Source organism: Vipera ursinii, assembly GCF_947247035.1.
Source record: "Vipera ursinii genome assembly, chromosome: 1".
NCBI classification, from domain to species: domain Eukaryota; kingdom Metazoa; phylum Chordata; class Lepidosauria; order Squamata; family Viperidae; genus Vipera; species Vipera ursinii.
This window is the reverse complement of record NC_139512.1, coordinates 112369030-112386160: the sequence shown is the minus strand read 5'-3', so window position 1 is coordinate 112386160 and position 17131 is coordinate 112369030. Positions and strand designations below refer to the sequence as shown.

The 17131-nt window shown below is 43.9% G+C and overlaps 1 protein-coding gene across 1 annotated transcript; it reads left to right on the top strand.

The window, feature by feature from the left end:
• Positions 1 to 830: 830 nt before the first annotated feature.
• On the top strand, positions 831 to 16820 carry PSMD13 (proteasome 26S subunit, non-ATPase 13). Its single transcript, XM_083349004.1, has 13 exons — positions 831 to 1078; positions 2758 to 2836; positions 3659 to 3693; positions 3774 to 3829; positions 4793 to 4836; positions 6030 to 6116; positions 11306 to 11477; positions 11861 to 11940; positions 12024 to 12149; positions 13534 to 13596; positions 14403 to 14483; positions 14811 to 14927; positions 16033 to 16820. Exons 1-13 carry the CDS (start codon positions 984 to 986, stop codon positions 16126 to 16128), a joined length of 1131 nt encoding a protein of 376 aa, XP_083205130.1. The 5' UTR covers positions 831 to 983; the 3' UTR covers positions 16129 to 16820.
• The last annotated feature ends 311 nt before the right edge of the window (positions 16821 to 17131 follow it).

Sequence of the window (17131 nt, the reverse complement as noted above, 5' to 3'; positions counted from 1 at the left end):
TGTTTTAAAATGCAAGGCTCCCCTGCTTTTTCCAAAACGACACAGAACGGAATAGGAATGTCTTCCCTAACGTTAACTTTTTCTAATTTTCTAAATGCTAAAGTAAACCCGAATATAGCCTTGGTGGAGCAGTGGGCTAATGCCTCCTTAGGTAACACCAGCTGCCTGCAATTAGTGCAGGTTCGCATCCCACCAGGCTCAAGGTTGACTCAGCCTTCCATCCTTCCGAGGTAAGTAAAATGAGGACCCAGATTGTTGGGGGCAATTAAGCTGACTTTGTAATAATGCCGCTTGGGGTGTGTGTGAAAGTCCTAATAAGCAGGCATATACAGAATGAAGGCTACTGCTAAGCTTGTAAGCCGCCCTGAGTCTTCGGAGAAGGGCGGGATATAAATGGAATTAAAATAAAAAAATAAATAAATATATAGAAAACAGCAAAGCGCTTTATTGGAGGGAGCTCATTTACTGGTTCTGCTAAGAATGAACCCAAGATCTATGAAACCCAAGATCTATGGCCAGCAAGACTATTGAGTCCTGCCCCCCTAGAAGAGACTATAATGATGTCAACGCACCTAGGCAGCAACAATAATGAAACTTAATACGTCTTGCTGTCCTTGTGACACGCAAGAGAAAGGAATGAAACGGCAGCCGCCTAGTAGTGCTTACCGACCGTGCCTTCATGTCACTTGGAAAGCTGATCGGCAGGGGGCGCCCGAGCGAGAAAAGCAGCTCCGAACACTCCCAGCAACCATTCGGAGAGTTTAGCGGGCCCCTTAACCACAGAGATCAACCAATCCTTCTTCGGGGGCGGAATGTTGAAGCGAGGCTACTCTACGCAAAGCCATACGGTACCCGGCATGCTCCGCGTGGAAGGTGCCGGAAGTGAGTGTGCATTTCCGGCGGCGAGAAGGGCCGGTCTCTGTTGCTCTTCGGAGTGAACCGCGGTTTTTTTTTCCCCGTGCTGTTCCCCTCCCGGTCCTACCATGAAGGACGTCCCAGCTTTCCTACAGCAGAGCCAGAGTTCTGGGCCTGGTCAGGCCGCCGTATGGCACCGGCTGGAGGAACTTTACAATAAAAAGTGAGTCTGGAGATCGGTTCAGCAAGGCGGTGGGGGAGGGGGGGAAGGGAAGCGAGGTAAAGGGGTGCACACGTGCGTTGGAGTCCGGGAGGTGGCGGTCAGGAGTGGGGGGGGGAGATCTTTGCTAGCTGCGATGGGTTCCTTACTCGGGAAATGCTGAAGGACAATGGTTAAGGCAGGGCTAGGCAACCTCGGCTCTTTTATGACTCGTGGACTTCAACTCCCAGAATTCCTGAGTCAGCTATGCTGACTCAGGAATTCTGGGAGTTGAAGTCCACGAGTCATAAAAGAGCCGAGGTTGCCTACCCCTGGGTTCAGGTATTGAGATGTTGAAGACCTCTTCTGGTAGCCGGCTGTAGTTCCCGACGTTTCATGCAGCTAATAATATTGGTAGCACACACGTTGCTTTCGAATTTAAATATTTATGCTTCAAACCAGGACCCAGATTGTTGGGGGCAATTAAGCTGACTTTGTAATAATGCCGCTTGGGGTGTGTGTGAAAGCCCTAATAAGCAGGCATATACATAGAATGAAGGCTACTGCTAAGCTTGTAAGCCGCCCTGAGTCTTCGGAGAAGGGCGGGATATAAATGGAATTAAAATAATAATAAAAAAAACATTTCGGTTTTTTAAAGTAACACGAAAAGAGATTCCAGACATATAAGACTCCATTCTCTCAGAGCAGATTTCCATTTGATGTTCTATTTCCATAGTCCCTGCTACAGTTTTTAATCTGCTCTGCGCGGACCATCAGTTCTCAAACGTTAGAGAACAAGTGGGAATATTGTTCCGTTGGGGGATTAAAAAAAAAGTTTGATGCAACCAACGTATAGGTATCAACAACAAATGATTTGTTTCTCATCATGGCAAGAACCAAGAATCTGTTTTGGTTCTTAATATTAAATTAAATGAGGCATACATTGTGAGAGCCATATTGATGTAGTGGTTAAGGTGCCAGCCTAGAAACAGCGACTGTGAGTTCTAATCCCTCCTCAGGCACAAAACCAACTGGGTGGCCTTGGGCTGTAGGAAGCAAGGTAATGGCAAACCATTTATGAAAAATTCTTGCCATGAAACACAGCACTCCCGACAATAGCCAGGAGTCAACACTGAATTGAATATACATGAATACATACATACATAGATGCACCCAGGGCTTTTTTTGTCATAGAACGCTCAGAACGGAGTTCCGGCACCTTTTTTGGATGGAACCTTGTAGGGTAGGCAAGGCGGGTTGTATGACATGTGTGAGTTCCGGCACCTTTTTCTTTTACAAAAAAAGCACTGGATGCACCTGTCCAGGTTTTGATGGCCTACATACATTGTTCTGAAATACTGACATGTCTGTGGATATACTGAAGCTATTCTGTAATGAGACAAGCTATTTTGCTCAATGTTGTTTATTAATGATAGCAGCTCTTTGAAAACCTGCTGCCTGATTTTTCTTAATGATGCACTTTTCCTAGGAACTATTCCTGATAAATTTGGTTATTTTCTTATTTTAAGCAAATTTTGTTGGTAAGTTATTTTAAAATCAATGTTATTTAAGTTTTCTCATTCAAACAAATATTTTGAATAATTCCATATGTAATAAGTATTAGAGTGAATTTTCAGTTTGGATATGCTCATGTATAAATTTGTCAATATTGATACTATTTCTTTTGTCTATGTATGTTACAGACTCTGGCACCAACTAACATTGCAGGTTTTGGATTTTGTGCAAGATCCCTGCTTTGCTCAAGGAGATGGTCTTATCAAGGTATATGTCCTAGTATTATTAAATTAGAATGGCTTGTTTAAGAATCATCCTAACAGATGCAAAGGGTTGTTATCTATTTGCAATACACACAGTTTTCAGTTCTGTAATTTATATTTCCAAAGGAACCTCATTTTAGTAATTTGATTTTAATTTTTAGGTTTATAACAGAGGTATTCACATTGGCATGTAATGTCACTGCAATGAAGTAAGGCCCTGAAGAAGTTATATAACAAAAATAAGAAAAAGGTTGTAGTCATTTTGAAAACAAATCTGGTGAAGGATCAAATGGATATATTTTCCTTTGCTACTGGTGAACTTGGTACTCTTCAAATTCTTGAAAGGATACCACAAAACTAGATTCCTGTCTTAGAGAACAAGATTATATCTAACAGGTTTCAGTTAGTTAAAGATACTGATGCAGCATTTAATGATTCATTCTCACATTAAGGGCAAAGCTGTTAAATGCCTGGAGGTAGGGGTGGACTTTCTTACTTGGATGACTTCTAAAATAAATTAGATAGATCACATGAGATACTATCCTTGATTTAATGAAACACTTTAATTTTGTAGGTTTATATTATTGATGAAAAGGCTTTATACTCTTATACCTTTGTAGAACTGGGGCCGAGGAAAGTGATTTGTCACATTCCACACACACCCCCACCCCCGGCAGTCTCCTTATTGTTCATAGAACTGTCACTGCTCTTCCCTTTTTTGTTCAAAAATATCTGTATTGTCATGAAACTGCTCAGTAGCAATGTTTGTAGTTATTTAATGTGTACATCTGTGTTATTAAAATTATCTTTTTCTTTTGGCTTACAGCTTTATGAGAACTTTATCAGTGAGTTTGAACACAGGTAAAAATTTTTCGCATGGCTAGACTTAAAAAAGCCTAGATTATTTTTCATCGATTCATAATAATTTCTCTTTATTTTAGGGTGAACCCTTTATCCCTTGTAGAAATCATTCTTCATGTGGTACGGCAAATGACAGGTAAACCTCTTGTAATTATTTTCCTAAAGACAATGGTTCAGGTAGAGATTTTGAGGCTGAGAATGGTATAAAGTAATAGCAGTTGACCCTTCAACTCTGTTAGGGAAAACATCTATATATTTAGCCTTTTGTGGTACTTATTAGTACTGAAATATATCAAATACGGTAAAGGAGTATTTGTTTTATATAGACAGCTTCAAATCTAGAATAGCTGTTTTTATCTTAATGCGACTGTTCACATGCTATTTTTGATTATTCCAAAAGTATTCTAAAGTAACATTTTCAAAAAGTTTTCAAAATTGAGTATTTTGCCCAATGATGGTATTAATATGCCAACTAAGTGCTGAATTCTGGAAGTACAGATTGAAAGCGGTTTTTTCTGGACATGTTTTCCCTGTGCCATTTGCTCTGCTGAATACCTAATTCTCACACTGCTGTGTAATGGTTATGTATATTTATCCATATAGTGTGACCGCAGTATTATTTATCCTCATTTTCTTCTTCACTCCCCCCTTTTATTGGTATTATTGTTCTGTTGCTTTTCATGAGTGCTTCTGTACTGGAAACAAATCACACTTGGCCAAATAAAGTATTCAGTTCAAATTGAAAGCTTATTTAATTGCTCATATACTTATAGGATTTTAATCTTTACACTTTAGTGTAGGATGAAATGATACGATATGCAAGAGATCCCACATTTATTTATACCACAGAGAATTACAGTAAAGGGATATGAAAAGCATGCCTGGAGTTCTTTGATATTTATTATATTTTATATGTTTTATATTATATTTCATTGTACACATTTCATTCTTAAAAGATTAATGTGGAAATTATGTTTTTATATTAATATGTTTCATTGAACAATATAATTTTTAAAGGGTTAATGCTGGATTGCATGATAGGCATGGCATATATATTTAAAATAATCTCTAATATTGCCTCTGGTTTGCATTTCTTTAGATCCTAATGTTGCTCTTACTTTTCTGGAAAAGACCCGAGAAAAGGTAAGGAAAGAATGTAATAGACAATTGTATATAATTTTTTAATTAATTCAAATATTAGTTTCAGACATTTGCTATACTGGCCAGCCAGTTGACAGATAGGTTGCAAATACTGCAATAATTAATTTAGTACAAAATATAAATTGATAGCAGGTCATGTTTCAGTTAGCTCATGACTTATGCATGCAGTTGCTGTTGGGGCTTTAAACGTTAATTTGCTGTGCGTGCAAACTGGGAAAAAGGAAAGTTCTGTTTGAGGAAAGGTCAAGGAAGAGATTAGTTTTGAAGAACTGTAGCAGAATACAGGCAATTTTGATATAGGTTTATCATTTTTACTCTAACATAGTACAGGTAGTCTTTCCTTAACAACCCTAATTTGGGGCAGAATTTTATTTCATTAAGCAACGTGATTGTTAGTCAAACATCACATGACTGTGCCACTTAGTGACAGAAGTTCTGGTAGCCTTGTTTGTAGTCTTTATGCAAGGAGTGTAGAATTCTCCTGTCCTGCCATACTCCCCTCTGCTTCAGTCCCCCCCCCCCATTTCTGCCCTTTTATCTGCCCTGCAGTTACCCAGCTGATCTCCATGATCTTTTTCCTCCTGCTGATGAGGTACATATGGCTAAGGCAGTTGCTGGCCCTTTGTGAAGCCAAAAGGGCAGAGACAGGGAGATGTAAGCAACTGTCGTGAAGGCCTTGTGAAGGACTGGCAACTGTCCAGGCCAGGCATGATTTGTCAGCAGCAAGAGGAACACAATGAATGGTGGCAGCAGAGTGCAGGGTAACCAAAAGACATGGATGGGGGAGAGAGAGAGGCAGGTGGGAGGAGCTGGAGCATGTGGGTGGGGCTTCCAGGTGCTTGAATTTTGATTAGGTGACTACAGAGGTGTTGCAACAACCATAATTTCAAGGAATAGTGGTAACTACCATTCGTTCAGCATTACTGTAAATTTGAACAGTTGCCAAACAGTTGTTAAAATGAGAGCTAGCTCTATTTCAAAAATAAATATAAGCTTTAAAAACTTCAATTGCCTATTTGGACTGGAACCAATTATTCTGTGTGCTTTTTTTACAGTAAGAAAATAGATAGGACGGAAGTTAAGATTTAGGACTTTTATTTTGATTTTTTTTACTGTTTGATACAGCTGACATATACAACAGCTGTTTTGTGATGTGGCATTTATGTTGATTGTAGGTGAAAAGCAGCGATGAAGCTGTGATTCTGTGTAAAACAGCCATTGGTGCTCTAAAATTAAACATTGGTGACCTGCAAGTTACAAAGGTGAGGAGTATTTTATTTGCATGTTCATTGATTGAGTTTTACCTATTGCGTTAAATAGTTACATTTTTAGGTTGCTCACAATTTTTAACCATTTCTCCTTTCCAGTATTCTTGTGCTTATTATTGAATTCTGTGAAAGTACTAAAATCTGATTTAATGAAATTAATGAAATATTGTTAATACAGCTGCTCCTATATATTGTTTCTCTTGTTTATGATTAAACATTACACCTTGGGTGACAGTTTTTAAGAGTGACTCTGGGGATGTGTCTAAGATGTGGGATTATATGAGAGTTTAGGTTGTACATTTCTACTTTATATAAATGAAGTACCGTATATACTTGAGTATAAGCCGACTCGAGTATAAGCCGAGACCCCTAATTTTACCCCCAAAAACTGGAAAAAGTTCTTGACTCAAGTATAAGCCGAGGCTGGGATCCGCCCGAGTGGCTTTCAGCACTGGAGAAAATGCAAAATCGTTCGAGACCAAACTCGAAGGAATCAGCTGCCGTTGGGAGCGAGGCGATCCGTGCGGTCCCGTGACAGCCAGTCGGGCAAGCAACGCGAAGAGCGGCAGGGCTTTATTTTTGCACCGTGGAGCTCCCCCTCCCCCTCCTCCCAAACTCCCCCTCTCTCCCAATTCCCCCCACTTCCCAGAGCTGAATACAGGGTATTAACCGGCGGCGGAGGCTTGCAGAACGGCGGATCGAGCCTCTGTCGCCGGCGGCTGGATCCGCGCTCTGCAAGCCTCTGCCGCCGGCGGAGGCTGGATCCATGCTCCACAAGCCTCTGCCGCCGGCTGGATCCGTGCTCCGCAAGCCTCTGCCGCCGGCGGAGGCTGGATCCGTGCTCCACAAGCCTCTGCCGCCGGCTGGATCCGCGCCCTGCCACCGGCAGAGGCTTGCGGAGCGCGGATCCAGCCTCCGCCGGCGGCAGAGGCTTGCGGAGCGCGGATCCAGTGGGGGGGAAAAGCCCTTTAGCAGGATTTGCCTGCATGCCGGCAGAGGCTGGATCCGCGCTCCGCAAGCCTCTGCCGCCGGCGGAGGCTGGATCCGTGCTCCACAAGCCTCTGCCGCCGGCTGGATCCGCGCCCTGCCGCTGGCAGAGGCTTGTGGAGCGCGGATCCAGCCTCCGCCGGCGGCAGAGGCTTGCGGAGCGCGGATCCAGTGGGGGGGAAAAGCCCTTTAGCAGGATTTGCCTGCATGCCGGCAGAGGCTGGATCCGCGCTCCGGAAGCCTCTGCCGCCGGCGGAGGCTGGATCCGTGCTCCACAAGCCTCTGCCGCCGGCTGGATCCGCGCCCTGCCGCTGGCAGAGGCTTGTGGAGCGCGGATCCAGCCTCCGCCGGCGGCAGAGGCTTGCGGAGCGCGGATCCAGTGGGGGGGAAAAGCCCTTTAGCAGGATTTGCCTGCATGCCGGCGGAGGCTGGATCCGCGCTCCACAAGCCTCTGCCGCCGGCTGGATCCGCATCCTGCCACCGGCAGAGGCTTGTGGAGCGCGGATCCAGCATCCACCGGCGGCAGAGGCTTCCGGAGCGCGGATCCAGCCTCTGCTTCTGGACGGAGCAGCCGGTGGTGCGTTTCAAAAAGCAGAAAAGTTGGATTTTGAACATTTCAGAGGCCGTGGGTCAAGCAGGCTACGCTTCCCCAGGCGCTGCAACGGCACCCGTTTTCCCTGGCGAGTTTTCCCTACCTGGCCCCTGCAGAATCGCGGCGGCGCCCCTGGAGAAGCCTACCCCGAGGCTGTGGCCGATTTTTCCTTCTCCAGGCCTCTGCCGCCCATTTCTGTCTGACACACACACACACACGCACGCACGAGGGGGAGAAACAACACTCTGGGCGGCAGAGGCCTGGAGAAGGAAAAATCAGATTACCCCTTCCACACGTAAAACTTCCAGTTTAATTACAAAGGAAGAAGAGAGAAACTTAGATCAACAGCTCACCTTCCTTTTCCTCTAGGTTGCAAGGGGAAAAATAAAAATCAAAGATCCTTGCAAGTAATGGTTGGAAAAGTTTGCAAGTCTTTGGGAAAGTTCAAGAAGTGAAAGGAATACCCTCCTCTTGAAAGACCAGATAAGGCAGACAGGGAGATGAAGAGTTCAACCGAGTTTCCTCTTTTGTTCAGGCTCCCCGATCAGACAAAGAACTAGCCAGCGGCAGGTTTCTCCCCTTTTCCCTCCCTTCTCTCTTCCCCCAACCCTTGGGTCCCACAGCAACTCACGAACTCCAGCCGCCCCTTCTCCTTCGAAAGGTCTAGATCCCGAGATAAGATATATACAGAAATATACATAAAGAGAGAGACGGACGCAGGCTGTTGGTTTCTCGCCTCATCCCTGGCTTCCAGTTCAAAACTTCCCTCTAAGTGAGCCTCCCAGAAAAACAAATCTTCATGGAGGCGGAGGAGGCAAGGAGAATCCCTCCGATCGTTGTTTCCGGCAAATGCACCTCTTTGTTTGGGTCCCCTTTGACAGGCGCGGAGAACAATCTCCCCTCGCAATTCGGCCGGGTGGGCGCCGGGAGTCCTCTTCCCGTACCCAAGGACGAAAACCGGGGCTTTCAAGAACCCGGGATGGGAGCCGGGGAGTGGAAGGGCTACTACTCAAAGCGCCGCGCTGGGAGGAGGGAGAAAGGGAAAAGGGGGGAGGGGGAGGAAAATGGGAAGCAAGTTTTGGGTGAAGCCTTTCCTTTCACTTTTGGAAGCGCATCCAGGCGAGGAGAACAAAAGCGTCGCCTCGGCCGGGACTCGGCGCACTGCTTTTCCCGGCTTCTGACATCGCTACCTGTTGTACAGGCAGGGAGGGGGGGAAGCCAGAGCATCCAGCGCATAACAAAGCCTCGGCCTTTTCACCTGTCCTCCTCCTCTTCCTCCTCCTCCTCCTCCTCCTCCTCCTCCTCCTCCTCCTCAGGAGCAGCAAAAGCCACTGGACTCGGTCGCCAAATACCGACCACAATACATTTTGGGGGAGGGGATTGGAAAAGAAAGCAAAGAAGCGCCCGGCCGGCCAGGGCGCATCTGCTTTTGCCAGAGGACCCTCTGCGTCTTCCCAAGAGTTGCGCAGAAGCAACAAGTCGCGGCTCCCGACCGCTTGGCAAGCTGTCTTTCAAGAGGAGGGTATTTCTTGAACTTTCCCAAAGACTTGCAAACTTTTCCAACCATTACTTCCAAGGATCTTTGATTTTTATTTTTCCCCTTGCAACCTAGAGGAAAAGGAAGGTGAGCTGTTGATCTAAGTTTCTCTCTTCTTCCTTTGTAATTAAACTGGAAGTTTTACGTGGAAGGGGTAATCTGATTTTTCCTTCTCCAGGCCTCTGCCGCCCAGAGCGTTGTTTCTCCCCCTCGTGCGTGCGTGTGTGTGTGTGTGTGTCAGACAGAAACGGGCGGCAGAGGCCTGGAGAAGGAAAAATCGGCCGCAGCCTCGGGGTAGGCTTCTCCGGGGGCGCCGCCGCGATTCTGCAGGGGCCAGGTAGGGAAAACTCGCCGGGGAAAACGGGTGCCGTTGCAGCGCCCGGCGAGTTTAAAAGCAGCGGGTGCAGATGCCTGAACAAAAGAGGAAACTCGGTTGAACTCTTCATCTCCCTGTCTGCCTTATCTGGTCTTTCAAGAGGAGGGTATTCCTTTCACTTCTTGAACTTTCCCAAAGACTTGCAAACTTTTCCAACCATTACTTCCAAGGATCTTTGATTTTTATTTTTCCCCTTGCAACCTAGAGGAAAAGGAAGGTGAGCTGTTGATCTAAGTTTCTCTCTTCTTCCTTTGTAATTAAACTGGAAGTTTTACGTGTGGAAGGGGTAATCTGATTTTTCCTTCTCCAGGCCTCTGCCGCCCAGAGCGTTGTTTCTCCCCCTCGTGCGTGCGTGTGTGTGTGTGTGTGTCAGACAGAAACGGGCGGCAGAGGCCTGGAGAAGGAAAAATCGGCCGCAGCCTCGGGGTAGGCTTCTCCAGGGGCGCCGCCGCGATTCTGCAGGGGCCAGGTAGGGAAAACTCGCCGGGGAAAACGGGTGCCGTTGCAGCGCCCGGGGAAGCGTAGCCTGCTTGACCCACGGCCTCTGAAATGTTCAACATCCAACTTTTCTGCTTTTTGAAACGCACCACCGGCTGCTCCGTCCAGAAGCCCAGATTCGGTAGGGCTGCTTGGCTTCCACTTGAGCCCATCTATGTCCGCGAGCCCCCCCCCCACTACCCCTAGACCTCAGCCTCGGTCCCCTGTCCGACCCGGAGGAGTATTTTTTTAAAAAAAACTTCCATCGGGATTTGTTCCTGGAGTTTAAATCCTTGCAGTCCGAAGCAAGAGAGAAAGCCGCAACCTCCTCCTGCGGGAGATTCTCTGCCGGCTCCGAAGAGCTCGACCACCAACGCCGGGGCGGCAGAGGCTTGCAGGGCTGGCAGAGGTGGCGGCAGTCCAGCGTTGTTTCTCCCCCTCGTGCGTGTGTGTGTGTGTGTGTGTGTGTCAGACCCGCAGGAATGGCTAGTAAAGGTGGCGGCAGTCCGGCATTTGCGTTTCTCTGTGTGTCAAGCCCCGTGGGCTCGACACACAGGAAAGGGGGGAATGCCGGAATGCCGCTTCCCTACCAGCCATTCCCGTGGGTCTGACACACACACGCACGCACGAGGGGGAGAAACAACGCTGGACTGCCGCCAGCTCTGCAAGGCTCTGCCGCTCCCTTCTCTCAGCAGCCTGTTCCGAACGAAGGGACAGTTCTTTTTTTTTTGTTGACTGGAGTATAAGCCGAAGTGGGGTTTTTCAGCCCGAAAAGTGGGCTGAAAAATTCGGCTTATACTCAAGTATATACGGTATTTCAATTCAGAGAAATTGATGCAGTTGTTGCCAACAAATGTACAGATACTGTATTACGACCTAATTCTCTCTTAGAGACCAGGCAGTCTTTTGCTTGACTTCAAATATTGTTCACTCATTCTGGCAAATCTTCCTGCCTAATTATACCTAGCCTTCTTCAGGACCATCTAGCTAACCTTATATACTCTAGAGATATGTAAATGCATGTTTATTTGCCGCTCTCCTAAAATAAATGGGTAACCTCAGGCTATATCTGTTAGCATTCATTGATTCAAGTACTGATAATTTTCTTCAGTACTGATTGAGTATATGCATATATTTCTAAAAGCAGACTTATACTCTTTCCATATATATTATTTAAGAAAATTAAGATCTGGAATCCATTTTATTTTCTTTAGGAGACGATTGAAGATGTTGAGGAAATGTTGAATAACCTTCCTGGAGTAACATCTGTTCACAGCCGCTTCTATGATCTCTCTAGCAAGTATTATCAAACAATTGGGAATCATGCCTCTTACTATAAGGATGCATTAAGGTTCCTGGGCTGCATAGATGTCAAAGACCTGCCAGGTAGACACCTTTTTTCTTTCCCCAGTGAATGTGTTTGGCAGTGTAATGCTTGTTGCCTTAAAAAAGAGCAACTCAGTTCAAGAATTTTTTAATCTTTAAAACTAACACAGATGTAGAAGCACACAGCAAACATCTTAAGGAAAGAACAAGGCAGTTCTATAAATAGAATGGTCATAGACACAGCCTTAGTTTTCAAAAGGGTGGGGAATGCACACTAACACCTGTTTATCTTACACATAAAGTCAGTGTTTCAACTGTAGATTAAAAATAATAGATATGAATTGAATTTAAAATAGCAATTCTGAAGTTGGGGATTCTCCCAGCTACTGAAATGGGAGAGGGAATGTGGGATAGTCACTGAAGTAAAACGTTTTTCTTTTCAGTGGCAGACCAGCAGGAAAGAGCTTTTACTTTAGGCTTGGCAGGACTCTTGGGTGAAGGAGTCTATAACTTCGGGGAACTGGTAAGTAGAGTTATATTAGTTTTAACAGTTGGGTTTAAAAAAAGTTTGCTGTTAATAATAATCTTACCAATCTCCATCTACAGCTTATGCATCCTGTACTGGAATCTTTGAGGGACACTGACAGACAATGGCTGATTGACACTCTTTACGCCTTCAATAGTGGCAATGTGGAAAAATTCCAAGCATTGAAATCATCGTGGGGCCAACAGGTTAGTGATTGGCATGATCTGATAGCATTTTAGGAAAGCAATGTAAACACCTTTAGATGAATATCATTCATATTTTCTGCACAGATATGAATTCAGAGAGATTAAATCATTGTAATAGTTCTTATGCAAGGTTAGGCTTGTTCAGCTAGACACCCCAGGGTTTTACTGCCTGCCTGGGATTGCAAATTGGAGGGGCTGTTAAGCATCTTATAGAACACAATCCATTGCTGAATGTGTTCTGTGAGCAGAACACCATTTGCAAACCCGGATTCAGTTAGGATCAGACCTACATAGTTGTAGAGGCAAAAGGGCCATATAATTGCAGATCACATTCAAATAGCTGGTGAGGTGACCAGCTGTTGGCTACTAGCAGTGCAGTGGCAGCAGTGGTGTTGGCAGTATTCATGAGGCTTGGAGGCCTTGTGGGTGTTTGGCAGCATGTCTCAAGGTCAGGGGGAGGGGGACTTGAAAACCTAAACCAGACATGTCAAACACAAGGCCGGGGGGCCGGATCCGGCCCACGAAGTAGTTTCATGTGGCCCACAAAGCTATCCTGGAAACAGTGAGGGAACGGCCCCCACTGCCTTGGCCCTGGCCCAGAGACCCGCCTTGGCCCTGGCCCAGAGACCGTCAGATCTGTCCCACTCCTGCCCAGGCCTCCATAGGCACCCTTGATGCGAACGATGTAGAGCTGGCCATGCCCACCCAGTAGGCCATACGCACTCTAGCCGCCCCCCTGAGGGCAACTGCAATGCTGATGTGGCCCTCAATGAAATTGAGTTTTACACCCCTGACCTAAACAATAACAGCAGATCCTTCCTGATGGCAGTGACATTTTGTGTCAGTGGACTGGTTTTTCAAAAACTGCTGATGGGCTGCGCCAATTGCTTGGCTGTCCGTGTGTTGTACAGGCCTACTTTGTTGTATAGTTTGCTGTATAATGCTTTAGGATGTGTAAGAGTCTTGAGTGTTACACTTTTTGGCTCACTAAAGCAGCTGTGTCTTCCTGGAAAAAGATGCAGCTTTAATGAATGGCAGGTAAGAGCTGGACTTGCTCTCTAGAGAATTTTGTACAACTTGTTCTCTAAAACTGTGCATCCCTAACATCCAATGCTAAGGACCACCAATAAAATGAGATAAAGATAATTGGCAAAGACTGCTGGAATTCTTTATTTTTCTTGACTTTCCCTTCATAAGGAGATCTATTTTAATCCATCTTGATAGCTGCATTTAGAAGTTTGGAATGATTTTATAGTGTGCTTGAGAATAGTTTTGAGCACAGAAGCAAAACATATAAAATGCATGATACTTTCCTGTTAGATTTTTAAAAAAATTAAAGAAAATGCAGGTTAGCTTCTTAATGTTTTGGGTTTATGTTTTACAGCCAGACTTGGCTGCAAATGAAACACTTCTGCTGCAAAAAATCCAACTACTGTGTTTAATGGAGGTAAGTCCTGTAACAGACAGAGCACCTTTGCTAGTTATCGGGATAACATAGACTCTTTTGGCCAAAGTATTGGTCAAAATCATAGGCCAGCGTTTATATTCATTTTGTTAACTGATATTACTTTTACTTTAATTTGCATCCTCATTGCAGAGGATCATTTTTTTGCATTCTGGAAACTTGCTAGATATTATCACTGAAACATCTTGTTTTTTATTTTTATGAAACTAAATTATGATGCAAAATGAAAGGCTTCTTATCAGGGTGGTTGAAATAAATGGATTTTAAGAACACCAGTTAGTATCTTAGTAATATATTATGCTTACTGTCCTGCCATATACAGTATGTCATTCAATTTGATCTCATTATGTATTGACTTCTGTTTAATGTTAAAGGAAAAACATCCTTTGGTATGTTGGTCTTAATATTTATTTTGTTCAAAAATATTAGACCAGAAAACAGCATAAAGGAAGCCATTATATGAAATATTCTCATATGGATTGATAATATTTAATAATTAAATGTTAATCACAAACTGCTTAATATCAGTTAGCTTTAGTTTTTATTTGAAAACATGCTTTGAGATTGCTGGGGTTTTGGGAATCACTGCAAATTTTATATAGTTTCCATTTATAATGCCAAGATACTACTTTTTCGTAAAGTTTCTGTCAAAAACCTAGAGCGCTTTACAGTCAATAACTTCTTGTATTGAGGTCAGCAAGGATGAGACAAAAATAGATTTGTGCAGTGGGCATGTTATTTTTTAAAGTCCATATTAGTTTTAATCCTATAGCTTTTCTTGGCTACAGATGACCTTCACCAGACCAGCTAATCACAGACAACTTACTTTTGAAGAAATTGCTAGAAGTGCCAAAGTCACTATAAATGAGGTGAGTTGCTTTTGGAAGTAACCTCAGTTGTAACCATATGATCTGGTCTGATGAGCAGTTTATTTATTTGCTTTATATACCATGTTTTTACTCACTTGAATAGAGAGCAATCCACTCTTTAATGTAACATTTTTATTTCAAGTAATTTTTATTGAAGCTGCTCCATTTAAGCTTTTGGGCAAGATGGTAACGAACTGTTAAGCTCTATGTATTTTCTGTATTTGTTTGCTAGTTGTAGCATGTATTCGGATCAGTAAGTTGTGACCTGGGACGTACTGGATACAACTTCGAAAGACAGTAAAGACACCACATTCTTTTCTTGTGCAGGTGGAGCTGCTAGTGATGAAAGCACTCTCAGTAGGCTTGGTGAAAGGCAGTATTGATGAAGTGGATAAAAAGGTTCACATGACATGGGTTCAACCACGCGTGTTGGATTTACAACAGGTAACCTGTCCTCATGCAGTCCCTCACAGAGATTCTGTTTTAGAACTATAGGAGAAAGTTTTATGGTGGAAAATAGCGTAGGCTGTTGGCAGAGGGTTTCATTTGTTTAGCCATCACATTTTATATGTATATACACACACACACATCAGTTTTAGAATGTAGAAGTCTTACTTTTTTTGTAGTGAGCAGCAGGAATCACATTAATTCTAATTGCCAGCATGTCTACTTCTAGCCACACTTTTCAGTCATATAATATGCTGCTACCAAGGCAAATGGAAGCAGTAAGACATTCTTGTAAAACTAATTTGGAGTTGAGACAAAAAAAGAAGTATGCTTTCTCCAGTAATTCAGGGTGTTTGGGAAGTTTTTGTTCAGAATTGGAAGCAAATTTCTCATAGCAGTCTGGATTAAATGAATGCTACAGTTTAGAGGTCATCAGAGTGAACTTTCTGAAGCTGCCTGTGCTCCACATCTACTGTCCCTTTGAGGCCTTACACAAGCTATAGCTTTCCATCCATGGACCTCATCCTCCCTCTTATCGGTTGCCGCATATCACATGTGGATGATCCAGCCATCCACTGCAGCACTGTAGCAAAAGTTGGGGCACCTAGCTGTTGTCAGCCTCAAAATAAAGTATCTGAAACAAATGCCCTGTTAGTTTCAAGAAATTTTCAACCTCTCAACTAGGTGGTTGATAAAGGAAGATCTATTAAGCAGGTGGAATGTTTCAAATAAGTATTGGCTTATATTACCAAAATCTAATTGGGTATGGAAAGGAGGTGGGTGGGCTGGCTCTTTTTGAAATGTGCCCAGCTAGGTTTTGGGTGTGGCATCTGCTGAGATTTCGGGACACAGGTGGAGGTGTGACAGCTGTCATCTGGGAGTCTCGAGGTTTTCAGGGGTACAGCTCTTCAGGTTGCCAAATGTGAGAGCTAGGAAAGCCTTTGCATAGCTTGTTGTGCCGATTGCACCTTGTCTGCAAACTGGATCCGCTTAGAATGCTCTGTTAGTATTTTGCTAGAAAATTTTCTGATACGGCAATTGTGTCTCAGTTTTTCTCATTTGTGTCTTAGTTTCTAATACGATTCTTGACTTGTTTTTTTAGATAAAGGGTATGAAAGACCGTCTGGAGTTCTGGTGCACAGATGTGAAGAACATGGAAATGTTGGTGGAACACCAAGCCCATGATGTTCTAACATAGAGGACTTTGCACTGGCTGAGGAAATTCCTTGTACTGTTGCTGAAACTGGCAGTGCCCTGTGACCACTGACTCTGTACTAAATGCTATTAAGGGGGGGGGGGGGAATGGGGAAAACATTTTGTCATGCTTGTACAGAGATTTAAGTGGCATTTGCTGTGTGACCCTTTGGTGCTTGGAGTCAGGAAATCCTTCCTATGCACTAACATTTGAGTGGTGTATTCTTTGGGAGCATTCATCCTGTTGTCACCAAAATGGGGTTTGGTATTCCATAATGGTGAATTTGTCTTGCTGCGAGTTTCCAGTGGAGAATGCTAGGCGCTACATATGTCACAGGGGTGCAGGTTATTAGCTCCACAGGACAGCAGCAAGACCTCCATTTTGCACTTATTGTGCAAGAAGGTAAAGCTATCTTCAACCATTGTCAGGCATTTCTCAAGGGTGGCAGAAAGTACGATCTTTTTCCTGGAAGCTTAAAGGTAACAAAACTGGGAACACACAGTTTTCCCCATTGCCTTCCCATATTTTGCAATAAAGGAAATTGCTCAGTACCATCGTGAGTTTTCTGAGAATAAAGTCATAAATTTTGTGGATTTGTTTTTATACTTTTTCTTTGGGTTTGCTCGCCTTTTACAATATTTTATCCTGGAGTATGATGCAGTAAAACAACTGCTGGAATAAATGTCTCTGCCGTCCCTCTTGTGCATTTCTATTTATTTTCTTTTACAAGCCGACTTTTGAACTGAGTATTTTCAAGAGATCCAAGATGATGTTTAGTGATGTAGAAATAGTTTTTAAAAGATTCTGATCATGAATGAAATCAGTGCTGCTGATATAATTTCTGGTATTTTTTCCCCCAGCTTTAATGGATGAGCAAGGAAAAAGTTTATACTGTAGCTTCCAAAGATACTTGTTTTTATATGCAGTATTTAATTCCAATTTCAAAAGTCCATTGGAGAAAAATCAGCACAGTGGCCATTCGTTTTTTGTTTTTAATGGCATTCAT